At 45.6% G+C, this 13,382-nt stretch overlaps 1 protein-coding gene across 2 annotated transcripts in view; it reads right to left on the bottom strand.

The window, feature by feature from the left end:
- The window catches only part of ATF2 (activating transcription factor 2), a 412,263-nt gene that overhangs the window by 223,741 nt on the left and 175,140 nt on the right, over positions 1 to 13,382 (bottom strand). For both annotated transcript variants that reach the window (XM_078681532.1, XM_078681531.1), the window contains one exon: positions 6,586 to 6,700. In XM_078681532.1, the coding sequence (XP_078537658.1) occupies positions 6,586 to 6,700 (115 nt within the window). The remainder of the gene's footprint in view (positions 1 to 6,585; positions 6,701 to 13,382) is intronic.

Below are 13,382 nucleotides of genomic sequence, written 5' to 3'. Positions count from 1 at the left end.
CTTGTTCCTTCCTTTAAAGGGAGAGGCAGTGGATCTTTTATCAATTACATCTTAATTTCTTCTTCCCTCCAGTCTTTATTTCAGGGGTTCACCATTAGGGACAGTGCCTACAGTGACCATAACCCTCTTTGCGTCCATTTGAGTGACCCACTTTTAGCCAGAAAATCTAGGGTGGTGACACCAGGCATATTAAGTCCTATGGATGGTAGGCGTCGTCTCAAATGGTCACAGATTTCCCCAGATACCTTTTACAGGAAGGTAAAAGACTCTTGTGCCTTCGAACTTGCACTTTGTGCCTTGTCAGGTACCTAACCGAGAGATGTTCTCAGTGCTTTCAATATTATCTCCATTAGGGCAGGGGAACTTCTAAGTGCACCAGCACGCAGGGTAGGCATCTCTAATCCAAGATGGTTCGACTCATCCTGCTCTCAGGCGGCACGGAAGTTAAAGGAAGCTCTGAACGCTACCCCTAGAAATCAATTGTATATACGGGCACGTCGTATTGAATATACACAGGCTTTGGCCACACGCAGGCGTGCCCTGAAGGAGGAGGCCTGGAGGGAGTTGTTAGAAACGAACACTCTAGGGAACAGCTCAAGGTTTTGTGGTATGGTCAACAGACCGCTGTTTGAGAAAGATACAGGTAGTGACTTAGGCTCCTATATCATGGAGGAAAAATGGGTGTCCCACTTTCAATCTATGTTACAGGGCCCTATGGTTTACCCATAGCAGACAGACAGGGACATCAACACCGTGGCAGTGGTCATTGAGCAGAAAGAGGTTGAGGCGGGGATTGCTGGCCTGACCTGTAACAAGACACCTGGCCCGGACGGCATCCCACCGGACCTCTACGAATCAGATCCATCTTTTTGGGCACTGATCCTTGTGGCTGTGCTTAAAGCTGCAGCCAGGGATGGTTGCCCGGACTCTTGGGCTACTTCTATCATTGTGCCGGTCATCAAGAAGGGGGACCGCAATCACACTTTTTGCTATAGGCCGATCTCCCTTCTCGACTCAATAGTGAAGGTAGTGGGAGGGGTGTTATTGGAGAGATTATCCTCCTGGGCAGAGGAACACAAGACCATTTCTGACATTCAATATGGGTTCCGCCCGGGGCGGTCAACTGTGGCCCAATGCCTTAACCTTTACCTGATCCCCGGGAAGTACACGATTGCTCGCCCAGGTACGATCTACCTGGCCTTCATGGACCGTTCTTCCGCATTTGACTGCGTCAATCGGGCCAAGCTGTGGCAGTCCATGAGGGCAATATCGTCAACTTCCTAGAGGATATGCATAGGGACACCAAGGCGAATGTCAGATATGCTCAGGATCTCAGTGTTTCCAGGGATTTTAAAGTCGGGAGAGGGGTTCGGCAGGGTCCCATTATGGCCCCTTTTCTTTTCAACCTCTATATAAATGACTTTGAAAGGGCCTTGGTCAGTACAGAGGCAGTTTTCCGTATGTAGGGGGACGGGGTCTCCCCGTCCTTCTATATGCGGACGATGCGGCCCAAATCGCCAGAACTGTTAGGGGACTCCAAACCCTGCTTGATACCTTTCTAAATTTTATGGGGTCCCGAGATTTGGCTATTAACACCAAATACTACATTCTGCAGGTAGGGTCGTGGCCCAAGAAAAAGTATCTCTTTAGTGTAGGTCCCTAGAAGGTTCCCCTGACAACTGCTTTTTCGTACTCTGGGGTTTTACTGGATGACCGTCTGAAATGGGGGCCCCTTATCCTGAAGATAAAGGGGGAGTTTACAAGGATAATCGCTGCTATTTTTAACATTGCTGCAAAGATGGGTAAGTGCCCAATTGCAGCTATGTTGAAAATCTACCAGGCTAAAGGTGTAGCAACCGCCTGCTATGGCAGTGAAATCTGGGGACATACCACCACAGATGTATTGCAGGTGGTTCAGAATAACTTCTTAAAGTGCTTGCTGGGTGTGCCAAGTGGTACATTAAACCTAGTGGTCCACAAGGAACTGGGGGTACCTTTTTTATGTGGCACCCTGGCCATGCGCCCCTTAGGGTTCTGGCTTAAGTGCTGGCTGAATAAGGATTTAGCTCTCAGTCAGCAGATTATAACCGATTGTATGAGCCTTGACCACATGTCCCGTACTCCATGGCTGAAATACATCAGAGGTTGTTTTGTAGAGATGGGGCGTCCTGAACTTTTTTTAAAGCCTGACACTATTGTAAAAAAAGGATGTGTAGTTGGTAAAGAAAGCCTTTAGGTGTATAAGGAAGCTAGAAAGAGATGAGTTGGAAGTACCAAAACCCAGCGTCCGTAAATTTCTAGCGTTAAAAACAAACTGGTCAATAGACATATCAGACGCCCTATGGTTGGCCCTTGGGCAGGGTGCATTGGTAGCGGAAGATAGGTCTTGCCCTAATGCACGTAGCATATCTAGTAACAAGTTACAACCATTTTCGTTTTTATTATTGTAAGGATACCCGCCTCCCCTAGACCAGGTGGGGGCAGGTCTGATTATTACACCTGAGGATCTATATGCCCCAGGGAACATGGTAGAGATATGAGACTAGCGCCCCTGAAATACGAATTGATTAATGCATTCTTTGGGAAGTGCTTTTTCTACCTTCTAAGTTGGGAAATAGGACTTCTGGGAAGTGACTGTTTCCTCATACAATCTTGCTGGGTGATACTGCCTGAATGTGTATTCCCCGTCTGGAGATAGTGACAGGGCCTGGGGAAACTCCAGCATCTGGTGTCAGCTGTCTGCCTGTTAGATTAGAGGGGAGGAGTGGTTACGGGGCTGTATCCTGTCCTCCACAATGCCGACGCCGCTTCCTGCTGGGCGGCTGATGACCCTGCCTTCCTGCTTCAAAGGATGAGGTTCCCATGACGGGGGACACCCCCACCCGGAATCTGGGGAGGGGAACTCCCTGCATACATCAAAGAGACCTAAGACATTTTTCAGGATATAAAGAAAAGACCCTTGCACTGGGGGAGAGACTACGTTTAAAAAAAAAACTCAAGATGCCTGCGAGATTGCAGCAGGAGAGAACTTAAAAGAGAAGGACTTTTTTTACTCCAGGAGGGGAGAAGAAGGAAGGTCTCCAAGAGCCCTGCTGACTTCGTCGCGGCTCCCAGCTTTCACGACCCAAAGAGCCCTGCTGACCTCGTCGCGACTCCAAGCCTTCGCCATCCTGAGAGCCCTGCTGACGCTGTCGCGGCTCCTACGTCAGGCACTACTAGTGTGCCCCTACCCGAACCTCAGAGCCCTGCTGACGCTGTTGCGGCTCCTACCACAGGCACTACTAGTGTGCCCCTACCCGAACCTCAGAGCCCTGCTGACGCTGTTGCGGCTCCTGCCACAGGCACTACTAGTGTGCCCCTACCCGAACCTCAGAGCCCTGCTGACGCTGTCACGGCTCATGCCACAGGCACTACTAGTGTGCCCCTACCCGAACCTCAGAGGCCTGCTGACGCTGTTGCGGCTCCTGAAACCAGCATCGAGTACGCCTCGTACTCCTCTCACGCACACGCTGGTGCGCATCGCATCGCATCGCATCTTTGGCCTGCAGTAGCCTCGAGTATGCCTCGTACTCCCCTCACGCACCCGCTGGTGCGCATCACCTATTTGGCCTGCAGCAGCCTCGAGTACGCCTCATACTTCCCTCACGCACCCGCTGGTGCGCATCACCTATTTGGCCTGCAGCAGCCTCGAGTACGCCTCATACTTCCCTCATGCACCCGCTGGTGCGCCTCGCATCTTTGTCCGGCAGCAGCACCAAGTACGCCTCGTATGCATCTCCCGCACCCGCCGGTGCGCTTTGGACTGTAGCGTAAAAACAGCTTTGAGTCATCCTGTCTCCTCGCATCGGCCGGTGCGCCTCGCACCGAACCCCCCGCACAGGTTGTGGGCAGCCCTGCCTTTCCCCGTCGCCCCCGCTGAAGAGGCCTAGCCTTTTGCTGTTCTACGACGCCCCAGCTGAAGGGGCCTGGTCCTGTGTTATCTTGAGACACTGTCAGTAGAAGTGGCGCTGACTAACGAACTGACCTACATGGAAGTGAACTTTTCCAGTCTCAACCTTTGCAAGAAGTCACGTAAACCTCGCTATAACATGATACTGTGGACTGTTATCGTTACTGATCTAGGTGATAAAGATATATAAAGAATCAGATATTTTCGCATGACCTCTGTGTAGCGTCTGTCTGTAGTGGGTCTCGTCTATCAAGATACCGGGTCATAAAATGCTTGGCGCGCTATCTAGGAAGTAAGCCTGTCTGCCCGGGCTACAGTACTACAAGGGGGAGCAGACGTTATTCCGGGGAGTGTACCTCCCCTCTTTTACGTGGGAGTGGGGTTCCTACGGGGCTTTGGTGCAACCCTCAGCCACGGGGATTCCCATTTCCAACACAAGATATGTAGACGATAGCATCAACAGGAGCACAAAATCTGTTCAGATGCATGTATTTTATAAACACCTTTCAGGAGTCTGATTTGGAATTCTATAAATGCATCATTCACAAGATCTCTTCTAGCAAGACAATATATAACATTTAAGGTGTTCTTGCATGCCTGACTCGAGCAGGTAACCCTTTTTTAAATAGGACAGCCATCAGTTATTTCAGGTCAAGTTCAAGGACCTATATAGACTCATTAAATAAAAGAAACATTCAAGAAACTCACCCTCTTCCTCCTTAAAGAGAGTCCCCAGGAGTGAAAAGAGTCAGCTACCTTGTTTGAAGGTGATGGGTAGCTTTCAGCCCAACAGAGAGTGAGGAGTATGGTTTAGGTGCACCAAATTAAGAGAGAACCTTTTTCCATGCACATTATGAACCAACAGAAATACCTTTCCTTACTAATTCTTTTTATGAATTTTTCAGACCAACATGAAGAGGAGTCAGTACAGAATGCCAGAAAGGTTTGTCCATGACAGTTAGGGGCTTATTACATTGGTGGTTGGATAAGTGTCTGACCGCCAGTGAAGCGGGATTGAGACCGCCAGTCACGGAATCGGCAGTCCCACTCGCCATATTTTGATCAGATTACTTTGTAGGCGGTCAGAAACTGCCTTTTTCTACTGTGGCTTGTGCTTCGGCCCGGAAAAGTGCCGCAGCACAAGCAGCAATAGAGAAAGGCATTTTTCAAACATCCATGCATGGATCTTCAAGTACCCCCCTAGCCACTTAGCAGTGACCCATGGGGGCTTTGCTTGGGTCCCCCATAGTCCCTTTCTGACAGCCTTTTCATGGGGGTGAGACTGACCTCTGAGCAGGCACCACCTCCATTCAGGATCACGATTCTGACCGCGCCCCGTCGGAATCAGTAAATCCTGGCAGAGGCAATAGTCAGTCCCTCGACATGCAAGGGTCCAGCTGCCTGCAAGCTAATGTGCCGGTCATCCCAAAGGGCTCCCTGTCGGTGGGACCGGTGGCGGTCCCACCAATGTCATAATGTGCCCCTTAAAGTGAATTCTTAACAGCTGTGATACTGGGTTGGAAAAGTCTGAGGGGCAGGGGAAAAGAGAAGACTTTTGCTATTCCGAACTCTTAAGATGGATAAATGAGCAGCAGGGAACAAAAGTAATGGCATCTCTCTCTCAAAGGGTTTATTTTTAAAACCTATACAGCAGATAAGGGCAATGGGTAGTTCTGAGGATGAAAAAGGGAACTCCCTGCACTTGAAGTGCTCAGACATTAACCTTTTTTGTGATTATTAAAACCTGAAACTAGACTATTCTTGCTCCTTGAACACGATTAGGTGTGTTCTTTAATCTTAGAGTGTATGATAACCTCAATGAGGGCGGAGTGGTTTTGATTGAATTTATATAACTCAAACCAACGTTAGAGGGTCCTATAGAACTACATGAACTATGTGCTGGTAGCAGATGTTCAAATATCAATTTGATCATCAGCCATATGGTTATACTTTCGCTGGAGGATTGAGCATTTACCATTAAAGGAGCACAGTGAGTAAGCCAAGGGGTATCTGAGATTTAGAAAACTGTATGTCAATACAGTCTGCAAAAAGTGACCGATGTAACAGTGTGAACAGTTCCAAATGCCAGGAGGAAGATGGAGAAAAGGATGGTCTTAAATTCTTTCCTGGTTGTCAGAAGAGAAGTGAAGTGAAGAGATCATTCCAGGGTGTCGTGGGAAAGAGATAGAAGTCTTGTTTCATTGTTCCTAGAAAAACATATAACCCCCACCAAACTATTCGGGCTCCACAGTTCTTTGGAATGAAATAATAAATTGGTGCGATGATGAAATTGATGTCACAATGTGGCAAGCATAATTGATGACTGCAGTGCTATTGTCCAAACCATCTTCTCCTTTGTCTGACAATTCAAAATGTTTATTTTGCCATTGAAAATAGTATGGTGTTTCAAACATTAAATTAATGAAGGTTACAGGTATCTCGAAAGATGGCAATGGGATCTGAAAAAAGGGATGCCATAATTTTATTATGGAGATTCTATTAAAATGGAGTTGCAAGCCGATACACATTAAGCTTGAAAGTGATGCTTTTACAAACAAAACAATAGAAGGGAAAGTTCTAAATAGTTATGCCTATCTTTTTTTTTAAAATGTTAAAAGTGCACGTTTTAAACTTACTGGAGCTGTAGCAGCAACATGTACATTAGGTTTTGTGATTGAAGCAGGAATGGCAACTGGCATGGTTTGTCCATTAGGAAGATGTAACAGCACAGGAAAAGTACCACGGACTGGTCTAAGGATATAAGAAACAGATGTATTAGATATATACCTAGGACCAAATAAATGATCTTATACAATTAGTAATAAACATTATATTGCTTGAAGACAGTTATCGTATTCTACAAGACGAGCATCATCATTTTAGTTCATTACTTTATTTGCCGTTTCCTCTCATGGCATTCAGCTGTATTTCAGAGACTTTCGATTCCTAAGCATACAATCCTGGAAGCATAGTTGGAAACAACAGAGTTAGTATAGACTTGATAGCTCTTTGGCTAATTAATTGACTGACAATTTTTTAACAGAAGTTTACTCAGTTATCAAAAAAGAAGCTTGTTAGAAATCTAGTTGTGGAGGATGACTTCAGTTATTACATAGAGTTGGTTATGAATGCGCATAACTGGATCATGATTGTTAAAAGCAAGCAAAATTTCAGCTCCAATGTGAAATAAACGGAATAGGCTCACCCAGAGGGCGATGTAGGGGAAAAAGCCCTTAAATCTGCTTAATGGCAAACTAAACGAGTAAAGGAAAGACTGTGGCCCCCCTCAGCCTGTTCAAAGTACACCTCCATTTTAAGGGCTGGTGGCCTTTACAACTTAAATTTGTACTGACGTTAAAAGAAGTATCTGGCCGGTATGGCCACCTCCATTACACAAACAATATGGCACCATTGTAACATTTGATACAGTAAGCACTCACTATAGGTGTTTTTTCTATTGAACCCCAGACTTTTTTTTACAATTCTAACCAGCATGGCATGTAATGTTCACCTTTATAAAATGCTCCCCTTCTATTACGTCTTGAGGGCTCTACATTTTAACTCCCAGGCATCCTAGGAGTGGGATGTCTGCGTGGGGGTAAGAGGGGAGAAAGGGGGCACTGAGACATGTAGGGACCCGGCGATATGCTGCCCCGACCATACGCTACCCTCGACATCATCCTCTACCCATGCTGTAATCCAGAGCCCGCAATACTCTCCTCACATAAGAGCAGAAATGAATGAATAGCGCTGCAGTTCGAGGAGAGCGGTTCCTCTCATAATAAGAGAACCACCAACAGCGCCCCCGCACCCTGCCTCGGGTCCGAGACCTCTGTCCTTGGTACCTGTGATTGGCCCAGCCTTTCGGGATCAACGGTGCTCCTACCCACCTCACACATCATCTTTACCCCGCCTCCGGTACCCCGCTCGGCCCGGTTCCACTGCACTCAACCCCCCCTCCGTGTCCAATCTCCCCACTAAGAGATTGATGCTAACGGTATCAGTCCGGTCTGCAGGGTTCACGCTGCTTCCTCTAGTAACATACTGGGCTCGCACGCACCCCCAGTGCGGTACCGGTGTCCAGTACGCTCCCTCAGACCACACAAGCTCTTCACACACCACATTGGGCTCCGCCTATTTGTGCTCCGTTTAGCCCGCTTCGTTCGGTTCGGTGTCCTCCTCTCTCGCTCCCAATAGAACGCCTCGGTCCACACCCGACCCAGCAGCAGTGTCCGGTCCGGGTCCACGGCCCAGGCGCCCCCTGCCTTCCATACCTGTTTCCGACCTGGTTCGGTTTGTCCCGATTAACCCCATCGACACTAATGACAAGGTCAGCTCGTCATGGGCGTTACCTGCGCTGCGCGCATGACGAGCTGACCTTGTCATGTAACGAGGGTTTTTACATATCGCAGCGCACAGCGGGAAAACCCGCTAGCGCGCAAGCGGTTAAGCAGACCTCACTCCTAAACTTCTGTTTGATTAGGATAATTGTTCAAGTGTGGTCTAGATAGTATGATTAACTACAGTTTAATTAACGTGTCCATACAGAGCATTTGAAGCCATACAGCCTTTATAGGAAAGAGCCTCGGGTGCTAGGCTGTCTGAAAGGAAAAGTTTGCCCGCTCGCATGCGCTCACAATCCATCAAACCCCCCACAAGGACACGCTGCGCTCGCAGCCTGTTGTATATTTGTACTTCCTTCAATATGGCTACTTGGTGTCTGTAGTCCTTTCTTTGTGTTCCTACCTTCGCAACCTCCCATAGTATCTAAGAGTGTTCTATCTTGTATGTGAAGGTTCCAGCCTTGACAGTTGATAGTCTGTGAGGTGTACTGCTCTGCTGTGCTAACTTAATAAATCTATCTTAATAACCTGAAGACGTGTCCTGCTGCCTACTTAATCTATTTACAACACAGCCCAGAGCCGTTCTCGGCAGCCGCTGCACCTCCCAAAAGCGCTTTACCGGCAACTTAACTCCAGTTTGAGATTGTACTTTGGAGAAGGAGGTCTGCACACTTGCATTAGGGCCCCTGGCACCCTTCATCTATGCTGCTATGACCTCCTGTCTGCTTGAGTTCTGCAAGAAGCGGAGTGCCTGCGTTTCGCCTCCCAACGCCCGGCTCGTCTAGGCACGCACCCCAGCGCAGACAGGATACCCTTTACAAATATGTGGGCCTGGTCATCGGGGAAGTAAAGAATACAATGTTCTAATCTCTGGACTCGGACCAGGAAAATGGCAGACGCGACGCTTGAATAACTGAGCAGCAGGTACGCAGAGCGTTGCTGTAAGTGAAGCGGGCGACATTGTAAAAAAAAAAAAAAACACGCCCGCGAGTGGTGCGCGCGCCACAGCGAACATGTGTTTTCAAATATCGTGCCTGTGTCTGGCCACGATAATTGAAACCACATGGCCTTTGGTGCGCGTAACAAACACCAATAGGCCATAGGCAGAGCAATGTGCCCGCCTTTGGCCTATTGCGTGCCGCCTTTCAGAAACACACGCATGCAAAGGCCAATCACGAACGACAAAAGGAAAAGCACACGCACGAGCGTGTGAGATTCCAGGGTCCGTTTTGGAACCCCACACAAAAGGAGTCTCACTGCGCGAGCCCTAAAAATGATGGGTTTCGTCTTCAAACAGGAAAATTGCTAGAGTTCGGGTAGCCCGCTCCACCGCAACATATAAACAAGCTGGTGATGCATCAGTTTCTTATTGTGGTTGTGAATGGGCGACCATTACTCAGTCAGAAGGGCTCAATCACAGTCTGTTTTGTGGACTCATGTCATCTAGAACTGCTGAAACAGCCTTCTGTTCAGACCGTTTAAGCAATTCTGATTAGATGTCATCAGCTAATCAGAACAGTTGCTCATTGTTGGACCATGAGTCCATTGACAAGTGTATCTAAATTTACAGAATACCCTTAACACATCGCACTACTCACGGAATGACAGTATGGGTGACAGAAGTTCACTGCGAGAAACCACCAGCCTCTTGCAGCCATAAAGATCACTGAACAATGTATGAAATGGCTAGTATAAAATCTCAAAAATTGTCCTGCTTCACACAACATTTTTTAATGTAAAAATGTATATCCCTACTATCCACACAGAAAGTTGTATTTCTAAAATTCCTGTAAGCATCTCAGTAACTTTGCACTGATATACACATGCATATCATGTCTACTTATATAATAAGTTGCATACACATCTTCTTGTGTGTCAACTTACCAAGTATAAACATAACCAGTATTCACTATGAAACAAATAAACAAGGTATGTGTACAAACTGAGAAGGCAGATTTGGTACCTACCACACTTTGACTTGTTTGCCATCCTCCTTGATCCAACCAAGAACTTGTTGGGTAGATTATGGATATTAACTTTCAAAAGTAGAGCTTTTTCAAATACCACATTCTGGAGACTTTAAGATACATTGAAGAGAGCAGAAGGTCCCATACATGTCTCAACTGGCAGAATGTTTGCATAGTTGAGAACTTACAAATTACTAGACTATGCCCACAAGTGGAAGAAGCCTCTTAACTGCGAGTGAATAAACACTAAAGTCTGAAACAATGGGCAACGTTGATTGGTTAGATCATTTCTTGGTTCCATTTAACTTCCTCTCTTCAAATGAACATGAACATCAATCTAGATACCCCAGCATCTAGAGTCTCCTCAGCTCTTCAGGGAATCTCAAGAATTTCCAACCTATACCCAAGGAACATGACTGAGAACATGGATGATCTAATGCCTCAAAAAAACAAAATATCAGAAATCTAAGCTATCAGCCCAATTGTTCTTTGAAAGGAAAACAACCAAGTAAAGAAAACCTCCCAGAATGGCTCTGTTGTCTAAATCGCTCAATGGAGAGCCTTAAAAAATCTATATCGATAGAAATACACGTAATCTTCTTTGAAACAAGAGTGTGCTAAGAACAGCCCTAAAACTGTTCATATTGTAAGACAACTAATCCTTCCACAAATACTATGCTCAATAGTAATTAAAGTAACTCCTGTTAAAACTGCAAACCGACTCTCCCACACCCATCTACCTACGGTCCAAGCAAACCTTGAATCAATACAGAAAGGTTTGGTTAGCTGATCAGTTTTCAGAGAATTCATCCATCAGTGCTCCGTAAAACAAAGTCAAAGCGTAGGTCAACTACTGACTTAACAGACCACATCCTTCCCACTGGTATCAAAAGACTTTGGTTATTCTTTGAGGTCGCTCAGCCTAATGACCCAATGATCAACTATTAGTCATTGGCTACTTGAAAATCGATACGGTTTCTCACAAAAATCTAATCATAGATGACTCTGCATCACCTCAAATGAAACTCCTCAAACCAGAATTCCTACCAATTCTCCCTCCTAAGGGCACCACACCTCTACAGACTTCATTAACGTATATAACATACTGGAAATTTTCCCATCCATTACTGGATATGCAAAATACCTGGGCTTCATGTACAACAATCTCAACCTTCATGTTCAAATCAATTCCTTTGCAAAAAGGGATGCAGTCCCAAATCAAGAAAACAAACATTTCCTTCCAGATGAAGAATTTGAAAAAATTATCCAATCTTGGATTTTACAAAAATGGACTATGGCAATTCCTTTCACACTAGAATTCGAAAAGGCACATCTTGCAACTCTTAAGAAAAGTTTGGGCGAACTGATCACTAGCACAGAAAGCACAACCACATTTCTCCTCATGGGATCGCACTGAAGTGTCTCTGGGTTGAGTACATGAATCCAATTTCTTGAATCCCTGGCAAATTTTCCCTGGGGGTGCTATCAGAACTAACCCTCCTTATGAAGACTTCAAAAGTGATATGAAAAGCCTACTGTTCCTTCATCCATTCGCCAGTCCTCCGAAACTGAGAAGATTTTTTGGTCACCATTCTTCATCGCTTTTTGCTCCATGCCAACTGTGGCAGTGTTGGACCTAGCCCTAACCAACTGAGAGTCACACTATACATATATTTTCTCCTATTCTACAGCAACGATGATGTGTCAGCTGGATGAAAGGGGAGGGTTAACTACTATTACAACACTCACTAGTATGAGCAATATTGTGGTACAGCCCGCCCACACTCCCTCCAGACTCTTGGAGAGAGATTGAAAAGCAATAACTTACAAGAGAGCTGGAAACCTTATTAACATCCAAGGAATGAATAGAACTTGAATCAGCTGCCAATGTTCGTAAACAGAATGTGATTAATGTGGATATTTACATCACAAAGAGATTTAAAAATACAAGGACATGAAGGACGATGTCAAAACAAATTATTTAGTATTATAAAATAAGCATTTGCTTGTGAAGTGTCCATGGTGTAATGCATACAGAACTTATATAACCTAATAAGTACATGGTGCGTCTCAGAGAAACCTTACATGAGCACAGGGCACCTAAAGCTCAAAATAAAGCCATTGCTCTCACCACCTAGCGCTGGAAACTTTGAAGGAGGGAGAAAGCCACCCTAAAAGCATCGCTAATCGCAAAATATCAAATGAGCAACTTATGCATTGAGGGTGCATTTCCAGAGACAAGGGCGACCATTGGGAGAGAAGAAACGTAAAAGAGGACCTACTTTCATTAGCCCCTTTACGGTAGAGCTTAATAAAAGGCTTTACATCGAAGGTATTGAATTCAATTTGTGGGGAGGGATGGGGGACAGAACAAAGAAAGAAGCACAAATCTACTGACTGACATAAACAAGCATTTGCAATGCAATCGGTCGCGCCTTTGGGACCTTATATGTATTTAGCTATGCAGCACATTAGCCTGGGTGCTGAAACATCTACTGTTCTTTAACATGAAGGGAAAGTAAACACCAAACTGCATGTCACGCCAGGTATGGGAACACATGAAGAGAAATACTGCCTTTCAGCTGGAAATTGTATAGTCCAAAGCTCTGTTTTAATATACAATCAGGGCCTTCTGTGGTTAGATCACTGAAAATATAAGCTTTGAAGAAAATATTATTGTCTATAGGTGTTTGTGGTAGACAATTTATACGGACTGGAAACTAGAGAATGCTAAAGTGATTCTGGTATTTCACGGACCTCTGCTGGTCGTTTTCTATCTAGAAAGTTAAAAAGAGGCAGTTGCCAGAAAAAGAAAAAAAAAGAAAGTCCCTCTGCAGAAAGCAATTCTGGTATTTTACTGACCTCTACTGGTCGTTTTCTATCAAGACAGTCAAATAAAGGCAGTTGAACAGAAAATAAAAGTCCCTAAGCGGACGCAGACAAGTCCTAGGGCTGATCTCCAGAAACCACAAAGTACATACACATACAAGTATATACTAAAGTATATACAAGAGGTCTTGAATGCTCGACCTAAAAAGTAAATTGACTCTAAGAAGGAGCATTGTGGTCTACAATGGATTATTTGCCCTGCAAACAGTAGTTGTCAAGAGGTTGATGCTTGGT

Source organism: Lissotriton helveticus, chromosome 3_1 (genome assembly GCF_964261635.1).
Source record: "Lissotriton helveticus chromosome 3_1, aLisHel1.1, whole genome shotgun sequence".
In the NCBI taxonomy this organism is placed as follows: Eukaryota; Metazoa; Chordata; class Amphibia; order Caudata; family Salamandridae; genus Lissotriton; species Lissotriton helveticus.
This window is presented reverse-complemented; position numbering and strand designations above follow the sequence as displayed.